The sequence below is a fragment of the Bacillus rossius genome, chromosome 14, assembly GCF_032445375.1.
Source record: "Bacillus rossius redtenbacheri isolate Brsri chromosome 14, Brsri_v3, whole genome shotgun sequence".
In the NCBI taxonomy this organism is placed as follows: domain Eukaryota; kingdom Metazoa; phylum Arthropoda; class Insecta; order Phasmatodea; family Bacillidae; genus Bacillus; species Bacillus rossius.
In genome coordinates this window covers 5111580-5134592 of record NC_086341.1, presented here as the reverse complement: position 1 = coordinate 5134592, position 23013 = coordinate 5111580, and the positions used below count along the sequence as shown (strand labels likewise).

The 23013-nt window shown below is 40.2% G+C and overlaps 1 protein-coding gene across 2 annotated transcripts in view; it reads right to left on the bottom strand.

The window, feature by feature from the left end:
* LOC134539059 (cysteine-rich motor neuron 1 protein-like) overlaps positions 1-16288 on the bottom strand; it is a 313989-nt gene extending 297701 nt beyond the window's left edge. For both annotated transcript variants that reach the window (XM_063380767.1, XM_063380768.1), the window contains exon 1: positions 15963-16288. In XM_063380767.1, coding sequence (XP_063236837.1) covers positions 15963-16035 — 73 coding nt within the window. In that variant the 5' untranslated portion in view covers positions 16036-16288. The remainder of the gene's footprint in view (positions 1-15962) is intronic.
* Positions 16289-23013: the final 6725 nt, after the last annotated feature.

The window sequence follows — 23013 nt, the reverse complement described above, 5'->3', positions numbered from 1 at the left end:
ACGTTTTTTGGATTCTAGCCTATCACGAAATGAATCCGCGAATTTTTTCCGGTCTCTAGAGATAGGCTAAAATTCAAATACATTTGCCTTTCTTGTCAAAGACGTACCCGAATTAACGCGTCTGTACCCGGTACCCGAGAAGATTTCGCTCGGGTACGCAAATATACCCGAATTTAGGACTAAAATAATAGTTCAAAAATTATTCAAAAATATTAGCCTTTTAGAAAAATTTGTCTTGGCAACGTTACATTGCTAAGGCTCTGTGGATAACCACAGAACCATTGTCGCAGTTGGTAATCAAGACAAGTAAACCATATCAGGAATATCTCTAATTGAAAAAAAAAAGTATTTGCTACACCATTAAAGCACAACACATTGGTAGATTCTGACATAGCAATTGTGCACAGGGGGTTTTCTGCGCTACAATGTGGCGCTTTTTCTAAGACGGTGAAATAATGTCTACTGGCAGTATTATTACAGCTTTAGTCAACATGTAAGAAAAAAAAATAATTAAATGTTAAACATAAATTATTATTTCATAGGAAAATGCTGTTTGTAGCAGTCAGTCACTAATAATAATATACGCTATGCTTAAACAGAGCAGAAAATTGTAATATTATCGTATAAAATATATAAATCCAGTGTCCTGATGTTTGTTTCCAGTGAACTATTCACCAAGTCAACCGATTTCGATGAAAATTGGCATTTGTGTGTAATTTTTTCCAACTTGAGAGATAGGATAGTTTTTATTTCGATTAATGGTCTTAAAAATTTATAATTAATAATAAATAATAAATAACCGATCGCCATGGGTAAACAAAAAATCATAGGTCATAAACATACAAACAGTAATTGTGTGACATTTCTCTATGTCCAACACACTGTCCTATAGCGCTATCTAGTTTGCTTTAACTCGCAGACAATAAAGCTCCATGTGTTTAGCTCGGGAAACGCCAGGTACTGCAGCTAGTATTATATAAAAAGATTGGTTGAAAAAAACGGTTGTCTTTCAGTTATGTCTTCTTACAAGAAAATATATTTCCCGCAAAATTTTCAAATCCCTCGTAATCAGGAGTAAACACATCAACTAGAATAACAAAACTCGTCCATGCGGCCAATTTAGACGTCCCCCCCCCCCCCCCTTCACCCTTAATATGTCATGTGACCACGTTAGTATCCTGGTCGGCGTAATGTACTCATTACGGGAGTGTAGTTATCACACAGAAGCCTACCTTTTAACATCATATAATCTTTTTCAATTAATATGAAACAAGAGACCACACTTTATGGTCAAAGAAAACATTAATTCAGAAAGTAAACATCTTTCCGATCGTAAGGTCGAGCGTGGACGTGGCACGGCAGGTTAAGATAGTTCTTACAGTATTGCCTTCGGCACACTCGCACCACTGCGATGCTCGATGAATCGGCGTCAACTTAATTCTTAAAACCAGCAGAAATGCGTCAGCCATACTTTATTGTAAACTTTATAATTAGTTTATCGAATACTGACGTCCTTGCATTCATATGGAAGACTTACCAACTGGTTATATAAAAAAAAAACATGCACGAAATGTTACTCAAACTCACGAAACTAGAGAAGGTTTGGATATATATATATATATATATATATATATATATATATATGTGTGTGTGTGTGTGTGTATATATATATATACACACACATTTTTTTTTGCTTTTGAGATCTCCGGCGAAGTAAAGACGAAGAAAAGATGTGTAAACTTCGTAGCGGAGAAACAAGCAGTACGTGGTACTGAGTAGATATTGACCCTCCCCCTGAAAAATACCGTGCGCGCCACTGCACACAACAAAAAAAAAATATTTTTTTTCCCCCCTATACACCTCTACAGGCAGCTGCTGACTGGGCTGTCTTGCCACATTTCCGAGTCCATCAATTCTTAGCGCGTTCTCCTTTCAACAGCTATTCGTTTCTTTTATCTTCCATTGCGACAAAACATCGTTTCCCTCTCCTCCGTTCCTTCCCCGATGGCTATTATGTAGGCTATCGTCTTTCGCTTCCTTTATGTAGCCTCGCCATCTGATTATCAGCCTCCAACCCTTGAACAACCCAAATCCCTTTCAATTTAACTCGCTGCCTTTCTGTATCGACAATGTTCCTACCTCATTCTCTCTCTCTCTCTCTCTCTCTCTCTCTCTGCCAAGTCCCGTAAAGCGACATGTTCCTTTGTCGCTCGCTGACACCCTTGAAAAGGGTTTCGTTTTATACGTTGTTATTTCCCCCGGCCTTGCTTCTCACGGCAACCCGTTTATCATCCGATGTCGCTTCGAAATGCGACGTTTTTTTTTCCTTCTTCTTCTGCTGCTTTGCCTTCGGATACGCCCTTTTGCCTCCGCAGCCTCTAGTCGGAGCTTCGCGCACAATACCGCACACAAGAAGTTACAGGGACGAGACCTACACACTGCGCCTACGGCGGGAAGTCATATTGATGGGAAGGTGAGCATGCCATTAATAATGCGTGTAATATTATATGTTCAAAACGGGACTTTTTGTGAGTGAACTTTAGAATCACCCGAAAAATAAATTCATGTAATTCGTACAAACATTGCTAGACAAAATATCGCTTTGAGAAAAAAATTGTCAGCCTGTCTGCTTCAGATTTTTTTTTTTTTCCCCAATATCTAGACACAATGTGCCGTACAGTGTCTGCATTGCTTTCCACGGCTCGTCATGATTTAGGTCAAAACTTTATGGAGACGTTTCTGGGATTGGCCGTGGTATAACTTACCATTATTACATTTGTTGTCGCTTCTGTGACGTAATATGTTTATTACTTATTCGCACCAAGGACGTGCTTATTAATTACTATAACGTACAATGAAAATGTGAGTAAAGAAATATATTTTAAAAAAAAGGGGGGATAGATAGTTCCGAGAAGACGATGAAACAAGCGAAAAACACACTAAAGTACCACATGGCGTGAAGATCTAAGCCTATGTCTTATTCCAGGTCATTATTTTATATTTACGTTCCACGCGGTTTAGCTGGCTGACTTTTTGAGTGGCTGAACATTCAAGAAATATGGGGAAAAAAAAAAAAATTATATCGCATACTTTATGCATGGTTAACTGTCAGTCAAAGTTGCAATGGAACCTTTTTTTAAGTAAATTTTACTGACTACTATGTCAGACTATATGTGGAAAAATCATTTAATTTTAGCTAGTTTTTTATGAATCCTCAGAATTTTATGTTCTTAAAAGGCTAGTTTTTCCTGAAAAAATCAAAACCATGTCACGTATTTGCCACCAGCATTGCCTTTTAACAAAACAAAAAAGTTCAATGGTTTATCCCATTTGATTTTCCTTATCCATAATGCAAAATATATATATTTTTTATTTTCCATTTGGTTGAAGTTCGGCCACTCAAAACGTCTACAAGTTTAACCGTATCAAACAAAAATATAATATAATATAATAACTGGAACGTGATTTACACCCTTAAGTGCCGTAAATGTTCTAGTCAGTGAATACATTTATGGAAACTTGCGCGTTTTAATTCCGCTAACAGATAGTATTTAATAAATATCCGAAAATAAAATATGAGACAGAGCGCTATAGTAATGAGTACACGTGAAAATGTCTGCAATAACAGTAACGACAAGAGACTGAAAAGTAACCGACATAGGGGTGTGCCTACGCGGGAACACATGCGTGTGTGTAGAGCTTCAGAAGAAACCACAACATTTGAAAACTGCTGAGTTTTTACGGAAAAAGAATTTAATAATACGCCCACGACGGATGAAAAGTTCCGTTGCAGTTATTCGTTGTCGAACTGTATTTTAAAGTTGAGTGAACACGGCTAGAACGAACGTTTTGACGTGATAACGTCTTATACATCGACGAACGCCGGCTGCAAGCACGAAAAAATAATGACTCATTGTCACGTTCCGCCTGAGCCGAGCGTGCAAGCGAGAGCGCGGAACAAACTATGGAGAAGCAATGACAAGTTGAACCGGCCGACCACCGTGCTAGAAAATCTTCTATAATAACAAACAGGTTAAGGCGGGCTTTTTAAAAGCAGCAATTGAAATTATTTTTTATTTATTTGTCCAATTTCGTCATTTAAAATTAAAAAAAATTATTTAAATTGATTTTATTTCAGTTTATTTCTATAACTAATTGTTCATGAATATATTTAAACATATTATTTAAATTATATTTGAAAAAAAAAACTGTAAATAATATTTGAAAATTAAAAAAAGTATCAATTTTTTCATTAATGTTTTCTTATGACGTTATCACGTAAAATTATCGTTCGCAAACCGACTTTACAATTACCCCCCCCCCCCCCCCCACTTTTTTTTTTCAGAATAACTTTTGGTCTGGAAAGATCCGGCAGAGATTCTTGAGATAACTCGAGCAGACTTGCATTTCTCCGCCATGCAATGTTACGGCTACCGCTGAAATCTCTCAGTCGCCGTACGCGCTTGCGAGAAGACCGCGCGCCAGTTTCAGAGGCGACACCGAATACACTAGACCAGCGGTTCCCAAACGGTGGGTCGCGACCCACCAGCGGGTCACAGGCGGGTCGCGACTCGATCCTAAAACTGTCAGAAACCATCGAATAAACCACCAGAAAAGATGAGAAGAATCGAAAAAAAAAAAAATCTAATTGTGTGCAAACACATATCTATTGTTGAATAAATTAACTGTTTTGCCACAAAAGGCTTATATTTTGTCAAATATTTTCAAATCAGAACACAAATTGTTTATCGATAATAAATCGGTATGTTAAAAAAAAAGCATATATATTTGCAATATTTGATGGTAAATTATATATGCATAAGGAAGGGATACGATTGGACCGATAGACAATGGAGGTATTCCTATAAGGAAAGGTGGTTCGCCAGCTGAAAAAGCTTGGGAACCACTGCACTGGATGGGAAGCCTAAGACGCACATAAAGTTCTGCCATTCCCAATCACACCCGAACAATTCACCTTCGGCCAACCTCGGGTTTATTTATATATATTTATATTTCTCTGTTTATGTTAATGTAGCTATACTAACCTAAATAACCGTCCATAGTGTTTTAAAGTGTTTTAATGTAGCTAACCTAACCGACCACTTTTAATATTTGAATTCATTTTTCCTGCGCGAAAATAAAACAAATCCCGAAGTTGGCCGAAGGTGAATTGTTCGGGTGTAATAGGGAATGGCAGAACTTTATGTGCATCTTAGGTCTCCCGCACTGGATAGTAACACCGGACGGGCGAGAGAGTGAAACACAACCTAGCGACGAGACGTGTGACTACGCGTGATTATCTGGTTTTCATACGGTTAGCATTTTTTTTTTTTTTTTAAGAAATTTGAAGTACCTTGGAGGTTTACTAGCACCCATCATTTGGTATAAGATTACTAGTATAATTTCAAGTATTTATTCTTTTATTATTAAAATAAAAAATGATTCAATTTTATTCATAAAAGTATGCAATCATTTCATCAATGTTTTGTAATGAAGTTGTCACGTTGAACTATCGTCCGTAAACCGACTTTACAGACAACCAATTTTTTTTTTTTTCACGTTCGCCATCTATCGGACTGACGTGAAAACAACACCAGGTGTTCAAAACAAAAACCTCGGAGCGGTCCGGTACGAGGCTCTGTATAGTGTATGTGGCGACACCGGCTAGCGTTAGGACCTTAATCGCTCCTCGACTGGACGCCGACAGAAGAAACTGCGCGTGAAAGTTGGCTCGTGGCTGGCGCGGCGTCGCGACGCACTTGGCGCGGAGCCCGGGCGTCCCGTCTCCAGAGTTGTGGGAGGAGGAGGAGGGGGGGGGGGGGGGGAGTGTTGTCTCCGCGGGTCTTCAGCCATCGCCTAGGGCGGTCAAGGGGTCGCCGGGGTCAAAAATCATTTGAAAAAGATGGCTCATAAATAGGGGCAGGCACTTTTCACGAAAAAATCTGAACGCGTATTAGAATGCAACAAGGCATACCCGCACCAGTGGTTTCTTCTTTGTGATTGGCGGCCGTATGCGAGAGAGTTACTTGCATTATTTGACCCGGACCACTAAGAACGCGTTTGCTTCCGCACCAAATTACTGTGATTGGTGCAATAACAATCGACAAGTAGCTGGAAGAAACTCGACCAATCATGAAACACAGACGATGCTACAGTGTTTTAACTTTCAGTAAGTCTCTAAATCTTTTCGCCGAATATGCATGGCCCTACTCTATTATAAATAGAGTCCCGGAAATGTCGCTGATTCCTCTGGCCTCAGGATAGAATTCAAATTTATAGGTGTGCTCGACACATGTTTACTTTCCCATTGGTTGATTTCTTAGCGAGAACATTTTTATCCTTGTTATTTGGCACTACCTGATTCGCTCACTTCTCTCCTAGCTGGACATCGTTGGCCGGTCGTAGAGGGAGGGGCGTGTCCAGGTAACTGCGGTCCAATCATGAACACAGTGCGACAGTGTGGAGGTTTGCATTCTAGCTTGCGACTAAATGAATTCGCGAAAATTTCGTGTCTCTACTCATAAATAGAGACCGGAAAAATTCACTGATTCATTTTGTGACAGTCTAGAATCCAAAAACGTTTGCCTTTATACTGCATCAGCGATTGGGCCACAGTTTTTTTCTGAATGATACTCGGCCAATGGAAAAACCTTTAACAAAAGAAGTATCGGAATCACTAGCGTCCCAGTTAACCAGTGTCGCGAGTCAGTAAGCCAATGAGCAGATGTAATTTTCCCGAGTGCATAGAGGATCATGGAGTCTATGCTACAGGTCATCGAAATCGCGAATTCTTCCGGTCTCTACCCATGATTTCTTGTATGTAGGTACTGGTGGGGCCAGGAACAGGGGGGGGGGATGTTCGGAAGGGGGAAAATGGTTGGCCCGGGCAAGCCACCCTCATCTGGCGATCTTCAAGGTCACTGCGCGAAACCAGACTCTCTCTGCTGGCACCTTACACTGGGAGAGTGGGAGGGGAGGGCACACTTCTCCTCCCGCAGCCATGCGCGGAGTAAACAAACACACCGCGCATGCGCCGGCCCCGCGCAACAGCGGCCCAAGTGCCGCGTCTCGCTTGGGGTCTGTTTTCATTCAGGGACACCTTTATCGGAAGATTTCCCTGACTGAAATTACAAATTTACCTGAACATTTTTTTTTGTTAAAAATAATTTACCTATATACCTGGCCTGGAGTTGTATAACAAAAAATTAAATTTTAAACAACACCTCGCATACAATATTTAACAGTGTTTGTTCATGACAACATCACAGAAACAAAAAAAAAAATGCTTTCACAGTTTGGGTGAAGGCAGAGTGGAGCACGTTTTCTCCTCAAATTATTATCATTGGGGAACTACCATGACTTTTTCAGGATTCCAAGAGAATTTCCTGACTTTCTCTGACTTTACATGCACTGTAAACCCAACCCCTATCGGCACCGTAGTCATGATTAATTTTGAAAGAAAAGTACCGTATGTAAAGTATCGGTACCTTGACATATAGGTATTTTTCTTTGAATATTTAGCGTTAAATTTTCACATTAAATAGTATATTAATTTTAAAAACCAAAAATTCGATCAATATTTTAATTACAAAATTTAAAGTATCAAACTAATTAAGAAAAAATGAAAAAACGACAAGAAATTACAGAAGATTATCAATAGAGCCACGGAAATTTCGCGTATTCATTTAGTCGCAAGCTAGAATGCAAACCTCCACACTGTCGCACTGTGTTCACGATCGGACCGCAGTTATCTGGACACGCCCCTCTACGACCGTGAGCCCAACGATGTCCAGCTAGGAGAGAAGTAAGCGAATCAAGTAGTGCCAAATAACAAGTATAAAACTGTTCTCGCTAAGAAACCAACCAATGGGAATAGTAAACATGGGTCAAGCACACCTATAACTTTGAATTCTATCCTATGGCCAGAGGAATCCGCGAAATTTCCGCGACTCTAATTATCAATGAAATGGTGGAACGATTGGAATGGAAATAAAGAAAAATCTTAACTTTAAACTCTCGCAACATTTTTATGCAATCACTTGCGAACATTTTTTATTTAATCGTTTTGCTGATAACCTGATTCGTGTCGTTTTATTGAAAAAATACATTAAAACAATTAATTATTACATTTAGAATAATACGATACGATACCTGCTAAAAATTACTCAAATGTACAGAGACTGGAAAAAATTCGAAATTTCAATGATCTATAAGATAGACTGAATGATACTCTATGCACACAAGCAAATTACATCTGCTAATTGGCTACTGATTCATTACTCGATACTTCTTTTGTTGAAGGTTTTTTTATTGGCCCAGAGTCCTTCAGACAAACTGTGGTCCAATAACTGAAGCAGCAAAAAGCCAAACGTATTTGGATTCTAGACTATAATGAAATGAATCTGCGAATTTTTCAGGTGTGTACTGATATGGGTAAAATCATCGTTTTAAAAGTATCGGCATCGAAACATAACTGCTAAACGTATCGATACTTTACACGAGTCACTACTTTCATTTTGGTTGATCTCAACGACTCGTCGACAGCAAAGTAGCGTCGGTCAAGAGAACACGACGAAAAAGTCGGGATACACGAGCAAAGGGAATTTAGGAACCGTCCCAGATTTTTTCTGGAGTGAAAGGGAAACGGTATCAGAGTGGCCGGGTCTTTCGCGAAAAGTGCCTTAACGTTGGGTTCGCACCACAAAATAAATGATGCAATCAGAACTATAGCACTCTGTACACAAAGGGAATGGCACAGTGTCTGTATTTAGCCATTTTTTCCTTTCAAAGTTTCTGAAATTATATTATATTAATTTTTTTTAAATCCGGGAAGGCGAAAAAAAAAAAAACCACAGATGGAAGCTCTCCTTGTCCGCTCCTAGTTACGCCCTTGAATGATACTAAATCAATTCGAATGAGCACATTCTTTGGAGTGTCTCCACGAGTGCGCCCGAAATAACAACCACCGAATGACTAATTATAGAAATGACGGATCGTTCAGTTGAAACACGGGGTTCGGAACGGAGTCTATTTCCGACGCCGCTGCACCTAGCGGCTGAAACTCGGAACGAAGCCACACAACAGCTGACGGAGATACCCGGCCGCACGGACTGAACGCCAGTCGTCCGTCCAAACACACGCGCAGTCGGAGCTGGCTGAATCTGAGCTACATAAGCGGTTACAGGTGTTGAATGCGTCCTTCGAAGTGAAAACTTACAAGTCAAACATGAAAATAAAAAAAATTGCCACACCTTTCCTAATTCGCGTCAAGGATACCGCTCTATCTGGGCACACATACGGTGTGCACAGCTTCGTTCGTTTGGATGACTTATACCTACATAGGGGCAGGAAATTTTCGCGAAAAGATCTGAACGCATACTAGACTGCAACAAGGTATACCCACATCAGCGGTTTCTTCATTGTGATTGGCGGCCGTCTGCGAGAGAAGTCGTTGCGTTGTTTGCACGAGCCACTAAGGACGAGTTTGCTTCCACACTGAATTAGTGTGATTGGTTGTTGTAACAATCGACATGCACCTCAAAGTAACTCACCCAATCACGAAACACAGACGATGCTATAGTGTTTTAACTTCCAGCCACTCTCGGGATCTTTTCGCGAAATTTTCATGGCCCTACTTATACATTTGTTTAGGTAGTTTACCAGTATGTAAATTATACTTTGTGTCAACCAGTCTCCTGAGTGTAGCATGCTCATCCAACTATTACATCATGAACATTATGATACAATGCACTTATTAATAGAGACCGGAAAAATTCGCGGATTCATTTCGTGATAGACTAGAATCCAAAAACGTTTGCCTCTTTACTGCATCAGTGATTGGGCCACAGTTTATCTGAATGACACTTGGCCAATGAAAAAATTTAACAAAAGAAGTATCGAATCACTAGCGTCCCAGTTAACAGGTGTCACGAGTCAGAAGCCTATGAGCTGATGTTATTTTCCCGCGTGCATAGAGAATCATGGAGTATATCCTACAGGTCATTGAAATCGCGAATTTTTCCGGTCTCTACTTATTAATCAAATATAAAATAATACGCGCTCATATATCTTTATCCTTTTGAACGGGAGGGGGAAAACTTGGAACAACTGGGGTTTCATTTTTTCGGACTTTCTGCGTGTATCCGGCGAAATTACATTAAATACAAAATGCGGCAACACTGGTCGCGACTGGAAAAAAAAAAAAAAAAAAAAAATTGTGACTCTTTATGTAACAGAGAAGGCTCTTGTCATACGTAGCATGCTATTTGTATATTCTGCGCATGCCTTGCACGTTTGGCTTCGAGCGTGAATACTGATGTTGAGAATTCGTATGCTAGTTGTGCGCAACAGATTTGTGGTGTCGAAACTAAACGGCTTGTATGCCAAATGTAACTGCCGGAAGAAAAAAAACATGTCACGGCTTACTCAGAAGGATAATAATTATGTCTCGTAGCACTTTCCGTGTACAATCTTCAGAACAGAAATTGTAAGAAAGTTTATCAAAAGTAGAGACCGGAAAAGTTCGCGATTTCAATGACCTGTATGTAGGATATACTCCATGATCCTCAATGCACGCGGAAAAATTACATTTGCTCACTATTAATACCTGTTAACTGGGACGCTAGTGAATTTCTATTGTTAAAGGTTTTTAATTGGCCAAGTATCATTCAGATAAACTGTGGCCCAATCACTGATGCGGTAAAAAGGCAAACGTATTTTGATTCTAGCCTATCACGAAATGTATACCTACCCGAATTTTTCCGGTCTCTAATCAAAAGTAAATGAAACCAATGTTTTACATTGAGATATTTTTAATAACAGCGTATGTCTGTTTGAAAGCCAAACGTAAAAAAACTACTTTTTTTTTTCTTCTAAGTTTTAAGGGAAGTTTATAATGGTTCAAAATGAAATGCGTACAGACCTACAAAATACGCGGTTTCGATGGTCTTCTGCACATATCCCTGTTCACTCGGGCAAATAGCGCAAGTTCATTGGCTGCCGACTTGTAAGTCGTCTCAGCTGGTTTGTCTGTAATTCGATCCTTCCTTGGTTGAGGGTTTATAACTGGTTGAGATTTTTCCAGATGAACAGTAAGCCAATAGCAAAATTATCTAAGAGGTATGAGTGTTTGAATTCTAGCCTATCACCGGATGAATCCGCGAATTCTGCAGGTCTCTAGCTAATGCGTTTCTGAGGGCAGCCACCAACAGACAGTCAAATGCCGGCATCAGGAGCCATCACGAGGCAAGCAGACGCCGACCCGTCAAAGCGCACCCAGCCGAAACGGGACTGATCCGCGATCCTCCACAGCTACTTGCAGGTAGATCCCGAAGTTGATGAAACAACTCGACTCGTGTCAAAGATCTCTAGCCCGCCACTGGCCACGCTGGGAGCAGTGGATATTGACGGTGGGGGGGGGGGGGGGGGGGAGGAGGTCCTTTTGGTCCGCCCCCTCCCCCCCTTTTACCAAAACCCGTAGACAGTAAGAAATTTATAGCAACCTAGATGCACAAACGTAGAGACCGGAAAAAAATTCGCGTATTAATTTCGTGATAGACGTTTGCCTTTTTACCGCATCGGTGATTGGGCCACAGTTTTATCTGAATGACACTCGGCCAATGAAAAACTTTCAACAAAAGAAGTATCGAATCACTAGCGTCCCAGTTAACAGGTGTCACGAGTCAGTAGCCAATGAGCAGGTGTAATTTTCCCGCTTGCGTAGAGGATCATGGAGTATATCCTACAGGTCATTGAAATCGCGAATTTTTTCTGGTCTCTATACACAAGGTTACAGTGTTATTATTTTTGAAGGATTTATTATTATAATCCTTAGAATGCTACAGTAATACGCATTATAGCCCGATTTGCCTCATACACAAATGCGTCAGTAATGGTATTTTTAAGCAGTCTACATCTAAAGCCTGTTTTTGCACGCATGTCTTCCATAGAAACTTGGCATGTGTGTTTCATGTAATTAATAACATTATATATGCATAAAGTGTTTTAAAGAAATCACCGAACAATTAGAGTATTAAAAAATTAAGTATAAAATTAAATTAATAAGTTCCGTATTATTTTCTGAAGCTAAACCATAACTAGAGACCGGGTAAATTCGCGGATTCATTTCGCGACATGCTAGAATGCAAATAATTGTATTTTTATGCAACTTCTGCCATTGGTTCGCTGTTAACCTGGAGGACTGTGGGCCAATTATAGACCCTCAGTCAAAGCAGTATCGAATCACGAGTCTCCCAATTGAGACGCCTCACAAGTCAGCAGCCAATGAACAGGCAACGAGTGTGCATAGGATCCTGGAGACTAGACTGAAGGTCATTGAACCCGCGAATTTTTCCAGTCCTTAACCATAACACATAGTTATATGTGAAAAACGATGGAATTCTAGAAGTCCACTGTTCCATGAAAAATAAATGTAACCATTAATTTTCTTTTAAAATATCAATCATAAAAAATATTGTGGTTATATTGGAGCCCCTCCTTCACAAACTCCTGGCTACTGTCCTGCTATGAGCATTTCTCTCACATTACAATATAATATAATTTTATTTTTAAAGACGAGTCAGAGCAGCCTAGTCCTTTAGTTTGGCTGAGTTTTCAGCTTTCATTGGACGACACCCAAGTTGGTTGCAACGAGTTATGCATTGTTTGACCTTGAGACAGGACTGTTTCTGGCGTGAGTAATATGCGGAAACTTTTCTCGCCACTCTCTATCAGTCGCATTTGTGAAACACGGGGAGACCATTATGAATACTATCGCTGTGACACAACATATTGAGTTAAGTTCGTGGCCTTTTTTTTTTGCAGTGGTGCTGAAACACATTTTTTTTAAAAATTAGATCTGTTAATTTTGTTTCGTAAAGGAAACTGAAAATTACAAAAGGGTGTACAGATCAGTCCAGAAGTTTTTACTCTTACGTGTCCAACCTGAGAACATAAATATTCTGCGTGGTTGAAAAAAAACTTTACTTGTAATTATTATACTTTACTATTTTGTACAACCTAATTTTTTTTCGCGGGTTTAAATCAATAGTTAGGTATAAGTCTGAAGAGTTTAATGGCAACTACTTATATTTAGAATGGTTTTCACGTTTTTTTTTGACACTTATGTTTATGTTAATGTATTCTAAATTAATTTTAGGGCACAAAATGTATACATCATAAATAACAAATCAATAGGTATTATTTTATTAACGCAGATATGTTTTTATAACGAAAGAAGCTAACGTGAGACCAACGGTGTAACATTATAACACGCGACCAATGACGGGTTAAATCCTACAGTTCTAACGTAGCGAGTTAGTGCAGTGGTAACACACTCACCTCGCATGACGGAGGGACCTTTAAGATATTAATTTTGAAAGATTTGTGCAATGGGAGTGCATGACTTGATGTAAGCTTTTGGACATACGCCATTGCTAAGCACATGTATGTCTGTAGAAGAAAACTACAAAAAAACACAAATGACAAGAACACTAATTAAGCAAAAAATTGCTGTTGTTAGGATACAAACACCACACAATACTCCACAACAGGAATATGGTCAACAAAGAAAGAAAAAAAAATGGACTAACAGAACGAAAAAAAACCCACAAATGATGACTGCTCAAAAATACCGAACCCAAAATATTCAGCACAACAATTGAAACGAGACAAAAACACAGCAAAACAAAAAGACGAAACAAACACAATAGTTTTCCAAAAAACAGAAGAGAACGAAAAAAAAACAACCCCACAAATGATGACAGCACAAAAATATTGAACCCAAAAAAATTCAGCACAACAGTCAAAACGAGACAAAAACACAACAAAACGAAAAGACGAAACAAACACAACAGTTTGTTTACAACAGACCTTTAAGGTGCGGTTCCTACTCAAATCCTACAGACCAGGATCCTTGTGCTGCGATGTTGTTTTACCGTCTATCACGAGACAATAGTATCGAAAACGCATAACTCTTTTAAATTTAATTCTACGGACATGTACAGAGAAGTTAAGGCGTTATTTAAGAGGAAGAGATAGGTACTGTGATACGTCATCTAGGTTTTCAACAGCTTTTAGGCCATAACAAATTTTGAACATTATTTTGGCTTCGATCAAACAAAGTTCATAGCTTAACGGAGTGTTTGAAGTTAACAGTCACTCTTACAAATAGTTTCATCTGTGAAGTCACTGGCGTTTATTATTGGATTTAGTTATGAGGGTGACCACAACTTAAAAAAGAAATACTGTTAACATACGCTATTTTTACAGTCTCAGAAAATCTCCTTCATTGGAATCTTTAACACAAACCTTGGTGAAAACTTAAAAAACTGTTGAACTCAAGATGAAATATTTATGTTAATATCTCTACCCCTTGAATTTCAGGGTCACAGGGGAAAGCCAGCTTCCTCTCTGATTTCCCCAAAAGTAATAATGTTTGAAAGAAATTATACGTTTTTCTGAATGAATCTTGCAATGGGGAAGATTGATCTTATATTTTTGTTTTGTTATTATCATTGCTGGTAACACTGTACACAGGCTACATACAGTGTTACCAGCAATGCAGTATGCTCAAAATCATGGAGGTAAGAAGTAAGGGACTAGGTGTGTGTATAATATTTGCTAAGTTAATACCTGAAGTCGAAATGAGAACCTTTCCTATCTGCCTAGCAAAAAAAAAAGTTTGTTTATAATGAAGTTTAGCGCTAATTTCTTTCAGATGTGTTGGTATTATGTTTGTTTTGCAATGCTCACTACAAGAAGACATCTTTAAGATTCTGCGTAGCAAAAAAAAAAAAGTTTTTTATAATGAAGTTTAGCGCTAATTTCTTTCAGATGTGTTGGTATTATGTTTGTTTTGTAATGATCACTAACATGAAGACATCTTTACGATTCTGCGTAGCAAGTTCCTTTTTAAGCAATTTAACAAATTTAAACCAATGAGCCTTTATACAGCTACGATTTGTTCTACTATGCAACTACTAACCACTTGACTTCAACTTCAGAACAGACACCCACACCATAAACTAATTTTAAATACACAAATAGACTAATACCGGACAGCGCTACGCTAACAACACAGACGAAACTGCAAGAGGGGTTAGCTACGAAAAATTTTTATGAATTTTTTTTTAATTATAGCTAACTTTAAGAACTAAAGGTTTAAATCTCTCATAAATATGTACAATGAACAAAACAACGTTCTTCAAAAGAGAAAAGAAAGCCTTTTTTTCTTTCAAAATGTTGGTACCACATGTATTAAACAGATACATTGTTCCAACTGGCCATACCGTTTGCCAATTATCGGACTGACGTGACAACAACACCAGGTATTCACACACAATTCTTGGAGCTGTCCCATATCAGTAGACACAGGAAAAATTCGCGATTTCAATGACCTGTAGGATATACTCCATGATCCTCTATGCACGCGGGAAAATTACACCTGCTCATTGGCTTACCGACTCGTGACACCTGTTTAACTGGGATGCTCGTGGTTCGATACTTCTTTTGTTGAAGGTTTTTCACTGGCCGAGTGTCACTCAGATAAACTGTGGCCCGATCACTGATGCATAGAGACCCGGAAAATTCGCGGGTTCATTTCGTGTTATGCTAAAATTCTAATAATCATACCTTAGTGCTGCTTCTGTCATTGGTTCACTGTTAATTTGGAGGACTGAGGGCTTATTAGAGACCCTCACTCATAGAAGTGTCGAATCACAGGCCACCCAGTCGAGACGACTCACAAGTCAGCAGCCAATGAACAGGTGGAATTTGCCCGAGTGTCTAGAGGATATTGGAGTCCATCCTGGAGGTCATTGAACCAGCGAATTTTCCGGGTCTCTACTGATGCAGTAAAAAAGGCAAACGTTTTCGGATTCCAGCCCATCGCGAAATGAACCCGCGAATTTTTTTCAGGTCTCTACAGAACGGGTTGGCACCCCTGGCGACGCGCGCGCACTTACCGGAAGCTCGCAGCGAGCAGGCGGACGCGAGCGCCAGGAACACGAGCAGCCAGGTGCGCGATGCGCCCTCCATGACGGCAGGGGGGTGGGTAGGTCCAGGCAGACGCGCGAGGTGTGGGAGGAGTGTGTCTCTCTCCTAGCACCGCCGGCGGCGCGACATGGCAGCCAGCCGGTCCCGCTACGGTCGCGCCGACACGTAAACAACAACAACAACGACGACGACGACGACGCGGGACGCAAACACGCACGCACTCTACGGGAGGCGCACCTCGACTGAGCCGCGGCGCGGCGCGGCACCTCGCCTTTAAAACCACTGACGCGGCCGGTCGGCGCGAGGTTTGTGAGAGAGGAGGGGAGGGGAGGTCTGACTTGCCCGCCGAGAGAGCACGTGGTCGCGCCGAGCGCGCGACCCCGCGGCGGGCGGCGGAACTAGCGGCGGGCCGGCTCACCTGCGCCGCTCGAGCAGCCATTCACTCTGATCGGCTCCGCGGGGGAGAAACTCTAACTACCGAGACCGAGACCTAGTTTCTTGAAGTAGTTATGTGCCCGTCCGCTAGATAGTAGTTTTCATAATACATTGCTGACATAACTACATTAATTTATTAGGAGAAGTAATGTATAAGTAGAGACCTGCAAAATTCGCGTATACATTGACCTCTAGGATAGACTCCACAGTCCTTTAAATACTCGCGGATATGACACCTGTTCATTGGCTACTGACGCGTGAGACGTCTCAACTAGGCTGTCCGTAATTCGGCACTTTCTTGGTTTAGTGTTTCCCATTGGCTCACAGTTCCCCGGATAAAATGTGGGCCAATCGCAGAAGCGGTACGAAGGTATAGTTGTTTTGATGCTAGCCTATCGCGAAATGAATCCGCGAATTTTGAATGTCTCTATGTATAAGCTATTATCAGGCAAACAAACCAGTGAAAATTCACTCTGTTTAGGTAGCCACTAATTTTGTGGTGTGTAATACAATGAGTTTTTGCACCTCCTACTCCTTTATTTATTACATGATGGTTTATTGAAAAACAGCATTAAGTATTTTCGCATCGATTAAACTAGTTTAGCGCCGCATAGGAGATAACTTAATATAACAAAAAAAAACTGTGTATGAAAACCTCTATTCCGATTTTTTATTTGCTGGTAGTTATGGGCCCGCCCAACAGATAGCGACACATGTCGCGTGGAACATGGTTTCAGTTTCCACTGTAAGAGTCGCACTTCTTTATTTCCCTCCTTGTTCTGTGGTCGGCTCCGCGCGGTGATACGTCACACTGTCACGTCCCTGCTGCGTCCGCAGCGCACGGGGAAACGTGACGAATGGTGAACAATATTAGAGACCTGAAAATTTTGCGGATTCATTTCGTGATAGGCTAGAATAAAAAAAAACCTTTGCCTCTTTTTACTGCTTCAGTGATTGGGCCACAGTTTATCTGAATGACACTCGGCCAATGGAAAACTTTCATCAAAAGAAGTATCGAATCACGAGCGTCCCAGTTGACATGCGTCGCGAGTCAGTAGCCAATGAGCGGATGTAATTTTCCCGCGTGCATAGAAGATCATGGAGTCTACATTGAAATCGAGAATTTTTCCGGTCTCTAACAATGATATTTCTGCCCCGAGCTCACGAAATACTTATTTTAACTAAAGCAAAAATTTTACATTTATAAATAAAAAATTGAATGACAAAGTGATTTTTAGAACGTAAACAAACAAGTACTCGGTACGGAGCAACGTAAACGTTAAGTGCTCCGCCTACCCGGGCACGCACACGGTGTGCAGTGCTTCAGGAAAAAAAACAACGCGAATTTGAAAACTACTCGAGATATCCGAGTTGGGGCCTGCTTACGGAAAAGCATTCAAGAGTTCGCCAAGGGCCGAGAAGTACTTTTGTTTTCGGATTAAGTTTTTAAACTGTATTTTTAGAAGAGTTAAAATGGCTAAAAAGGCGTGTTTTCAGAGTAATTATTAGGTGTAAAAAACAGTACAGATTCTTGAAAGCACTTAAGGTACTTGCATGACACCTTTATCTTAATTTCTCCGCCATATAATGTTACGGTCACCGCTCAAATTTCACAGTTATCCTGTGACGACGATAAGACTGCGCGCCAGTTCAGAGCCTTGCGCTTAAAGACGACACTGCGCTAGAAATACAATCGAGCGTCGCGCTTATCGTCCCGCCTCACTAACACACATAGCTACACCCCTGACGAGGCGGGCCCGAGCTCATCATCGCCGAGCTAAACATGCCTGAACGTGCTGTTGTGTAAACTCCTTTCCGTGAGATCCGCCTACGTTTCCGCGTCCGTCGTTGCGGAAAGGGCCTCAAGTTCTGACCACCGACCACGGGATCGCGCGGCACTTCTCAAGTCGTCTCTCTTCCACCCGTTCAAGGATCCGTTACATCTAGTGCGGCTGGCCTTGTCGCCTAACTGGTTATAAATAATCTGGTCGGCTCGGATAGCTGAAAACTCCAGATGTATAGCTGCGTACAAAAAAAAAAGTTCGTGAACACTTATCAAAACTCTCGCCGATAAATTTAGTAAAAAAAATTGGTTGTCTGTAAAGTCGGTTTACGGACGATAGTTTAACGTGACGTCATAACAAAACATTAATGAAATGATTGCATACTTTTATGAATAAAATTGAATCATTTTTATTGAATTATCACTATTTTGTATGGATACAAAGAAGGAGTGAAATGAAATCTACAATTTCATTGATAAATTTACTTTTATTTGCACTCATTAATTCAAATATGTTTATTACTTTAACGAACAGATTATTTTAACTACAAATTTTATACATTTTTGCTATTTAACTTCATCCAATCTGTGTTATTCGGTTAAAGATAGGCCGATGATAGGAAAAGTAGGAAACGAATGGGAGTGTTTCAATTTTAATGTGCCTCGAAAAAGTCAAATCGTTCGTTGTTCAAATCGAGTGGAAGAGAGATAGATGGGGCGCAAGCGTACAATGAGCGTAACGGGACACATAGTAACGGGACAATGTGCGTAAAGGGACACTTTTTCGTGCGTGCAGCCGGCGTTCATCGATAAACCCAACTCCGACCCATTTTCAATGTCATTATTTTTTCTTTGATTTCTAATTACTGTGATTCCCGACGTCATGAGTCATTTCACGAAGGTTCACTTTCCTTCAAGATGGCAGCAGGGGTCAAGTTCACAATGACAACCGTCACGAAGAGTGGAACGTTCGTGAGTGCAGCACTCGATTCCAAGATGTCGGTCGTGACATTATAATTAAGAATATTACTTAACCCAAGATTGCGACAAGTTATAGAAAACATAATGGCGGACAGTTCTAGGAAACAAAATGGCGAACGTGATGTCATAACGCAAAATGGCGTAATTAAAGATGGTATCAGAGTCATCTAATATGGCCTCTGTGACGTCACAATCCAAGATGGCGGATCAGCTCCTTGGCTTCTTATCCAGAATCGAGGCGCGGGAGCCCCTTTTATATTCTACTGACAAACGTCATTGCTAGAGACCTGAAAAATTCGCGGATTCATTAGGTGATAGGCTAGAATCAAAATACGTTTCCTTTTTTACTGCATCAGTGATTGGGCCACAATTTATCTGAATGAAACAATGAAAAACTTTCAACAAAAGAAGTATCGAGTCACTAGCGTCCCAGTTAACAGAATATGTAACGAGTCAGTAGCAATGAGCAGATCTTCGGCTTACTATCAAAAGCTTACATTTTGATAGGGATAGTTTAAATATATATCATTTTCAATTTTGACATTTTATTAATTTTTCTAAGACTTTGACAGTATTATTACAGCCTGAAAGAAAAATAAATAAATTCTAAATCCCGATTATTATTTCACAAGAAATACTATTATAAGTAGTCGGTCACGATCAATAACAAGACATTCATTTGAAAATGTTGTATGGTAAAACAGACCCAGCACTTTTAATATTAAATGATATAAATAATATTTGATGGCAAAAATGGTCGTAACCAAGATGGCGTCTTTCAGTTATGTTTTCCAAAAGTAAGAATTGAATGTTATCAAATGATTATCTTGATAAAAGACAAAAAAAAAATAATTACAAATTATTATTCCAAATTTTTCCTTTGAATAATATTTTTTATTGTACATTATTAAAACTTATTTATTAAATTATAAATCTGAGTCTAAAATTTATGTGCTCTTTGGGTGTGTCAGGCAACATAGCACACAGAAACAGGGACAGAGCTAATCGCTATATGTAGAGACCTGCAAAATTCGCGTTTTCAATGGCCTTCAGGATAGACTGCACATAACCCTGTACACTCGGAAAAATAACGCAAGTTCATTGGTTGTTGACTTGTAAGTCGTCTCAGCTGGTTTGTCTGTGATTCGATCCTTCCTTGGTTGAGGGTTTATAATATTTGGTTGAGATTCGTCCAGATGAACAGTAAGCCAACAGCAAAATTATATAAGAGGTATATGTGCTTGAATTCTAGCCTATCACCGAATGAATCCTCGAATTTTGCAGGTCTCTAGCTAAATGTGCGTGGTCCATATCTCCCTCTTTGTTCTATGCTATGCACGCAGAATACTACACAGTTGTGACGCGTGAATTAAATTTAACAATGTGACCACCCAGCCTGTTCCGATTTTTAAGTACGGCTTTAAACTTGAAACAATCTACAATACTATTGAAGTTTTACGTACTTCTTTACGGGTGTTGAGGGTGTTATTCAGTATGGCGACGAAATTCGCTTGCACCATGCAACGGAAGTTCACTTTCGTCCAGCTGTGTTCCAAAGCAAGATCTGTATCGTAGTACGTGGTATAATTTGAAAATATTGAAAAATAGTTCATGTATAAAAAAATTGAAACAGATATGCTAATATATATTGTTAGTATGGAACTAATAGGTATTGAACTAGTAGATATATCCTACAGTTTAACGTGAACACAGTTCAGGCAGTTTGGTTTTCTCCATGTTTACTTACAGTTTATTAGGCGAGAAAATTGTGTTAGAATAATCATGAAGTCAATGATATTTACTACAGCGTTGGTTCTTTTTAATTATACAAACGAAACTTTATCTAATCTGTTTTTTTTAATTGAACTAAATGCTTTATTTAATCACGCTGGCTAGATATGGCGCGCACATTAGTACACACACACAGTTTTGCATCTTACTTTTCATTCAACAGCAGACGCAGGAAGTTTTTTTTTTAAAGCAACTGTGGAATGTTTTCGACGGCCACGCCTATACAGTAACGACCGCAGCGGGAAATACGACTCTTGACATTTTATTCACCTTTCATATATAAATATATATATATTTTTTTTGCCACGCAACAAGCGCGATCTCTTACTGGCTTGGCTGTGGCTGACGTCACGAGCAGGAGGCTCCACTGGTGACGTCATCGACAAAGAATCCACATTGCGATGTTTTAAGGCCCCCGCCCACCCGGGCACACACACGGTGCGCCAAGAGCTTCAGGAAAATCACGTGATTTGAAAACTGCTCAAGACATCAGAGTGAGATCTGATTCCGGAAAGCTTTTAAGAATATACAATGAGGGCGGAAGATTAGTTCTGAAGAGAGTTGAACATGGTTAAAACATGTGTCTTCAGGATAATTTTAAGGCATGAAACAACCCGGTGAAGATTATTGAAAGCTCTCAAAGAACTTGCATTAGAACTTTATCTTCATTCATCCGTAGGGGCATGCACATTTCGCGAACAGATATCGAGACTAGCTGAAAGTTAAAACACTGTAGCATCGTCAGTGTTTCGTGATTGGGTGAGTTTCTTTCAAGTACATGTACAGTGTTACAACACCAATCAAAGTAATTCAGTGCGGAAGCAAATGCGTGCTGAGTGGTTCTTTGAAATAAGCCAACGACTTTCCTCACATACGGCCGCCAATCACAAGGAAGAAACCGCTGCTGCGAGTATACCTTGTTGCAGTCTAATAGGAGTTCAGATTTATTCGCGAACAATGCCTGCCCCTATTCATCCGCCATTTACTTTTATGGTTACCGCTCACATATCATAGCTGTCCTGTGCACTGGGAGAAGACTGCGCGCCAGTCCAGAGGAGACACCGCGCTAGAAGCACCAGCGAGCGTCGCGCTTATCATCCCGCCTCGCCGACACACATACACACCCCTGACTAGGCGGGCCACTTAAAGATCTAAGTGCATGGACCATCGTAAAAAATCCGAGGCTGAGAAATGTTGTCCCCTTAACCCGCCTTACCTGCTAGGTGTTGGTTCGATCAAATGCAACAGCAGGAAATTGAAAACATATTTTGCGTATATTTATAACATTTTAAAGGTTTCTACGTGTCCAAGTTACATATTGCAAAGAAAATTTCGTATTAAAAAAGTTTTTTTTTTTTTTTTTGCAACGTGAGAACACACGTTACCTAGGTTACATTTTACAAATCACTGGCGAGTACTAAATCATTCGCTCACGTGTTTTTTTATATCCCTTATAGATACATGAATGCTTCTTACATCAACTGCCAGAAGTAAGCACAGGAAACTCGTGGGATAACATCGTGTCAGTGTTAAGAAGACTGCAGGTCGCCGCTCTACCTTCTGGCTCTGGGCTAGAGCGCCTGACTTGTGACTTGTAGGACCCGGGTTCGCGGCTCGGCTCCTCCAAGGCGGATTGTCTCAGGCAGACGGTGGCATTTGTCTGATAGGAACACAATCCCTCGCAACAAGTCAGTCCATCAAAGAGACGGTGGGTGGAAAAAAAAAGACCTTCTAGGGTGGCTTCCGAATGGGAAGCCCATTTCTTTACTAGGGCTCCCCGTGTGGAGTCTATCCTGGGGTTTCTTCGGGGTCGCGGAGTTTTTAAAATTTTTTGTTAGTAGTTTTCAGTCAGTCAGTCAGTCAGTTTTTAAAATTATGAGTTATACTTAGAGACCGGAAAAATTCGCGGATTCATTTCGTGACAGACTAGAATCCAAAAACGTTTTCCTCTTTACTGCATCAGTGATTGGGTCACAGTTTATCTGAATGATACTCGGCCAATAAAAAACCTTTAACAAAAGAAGTATCGA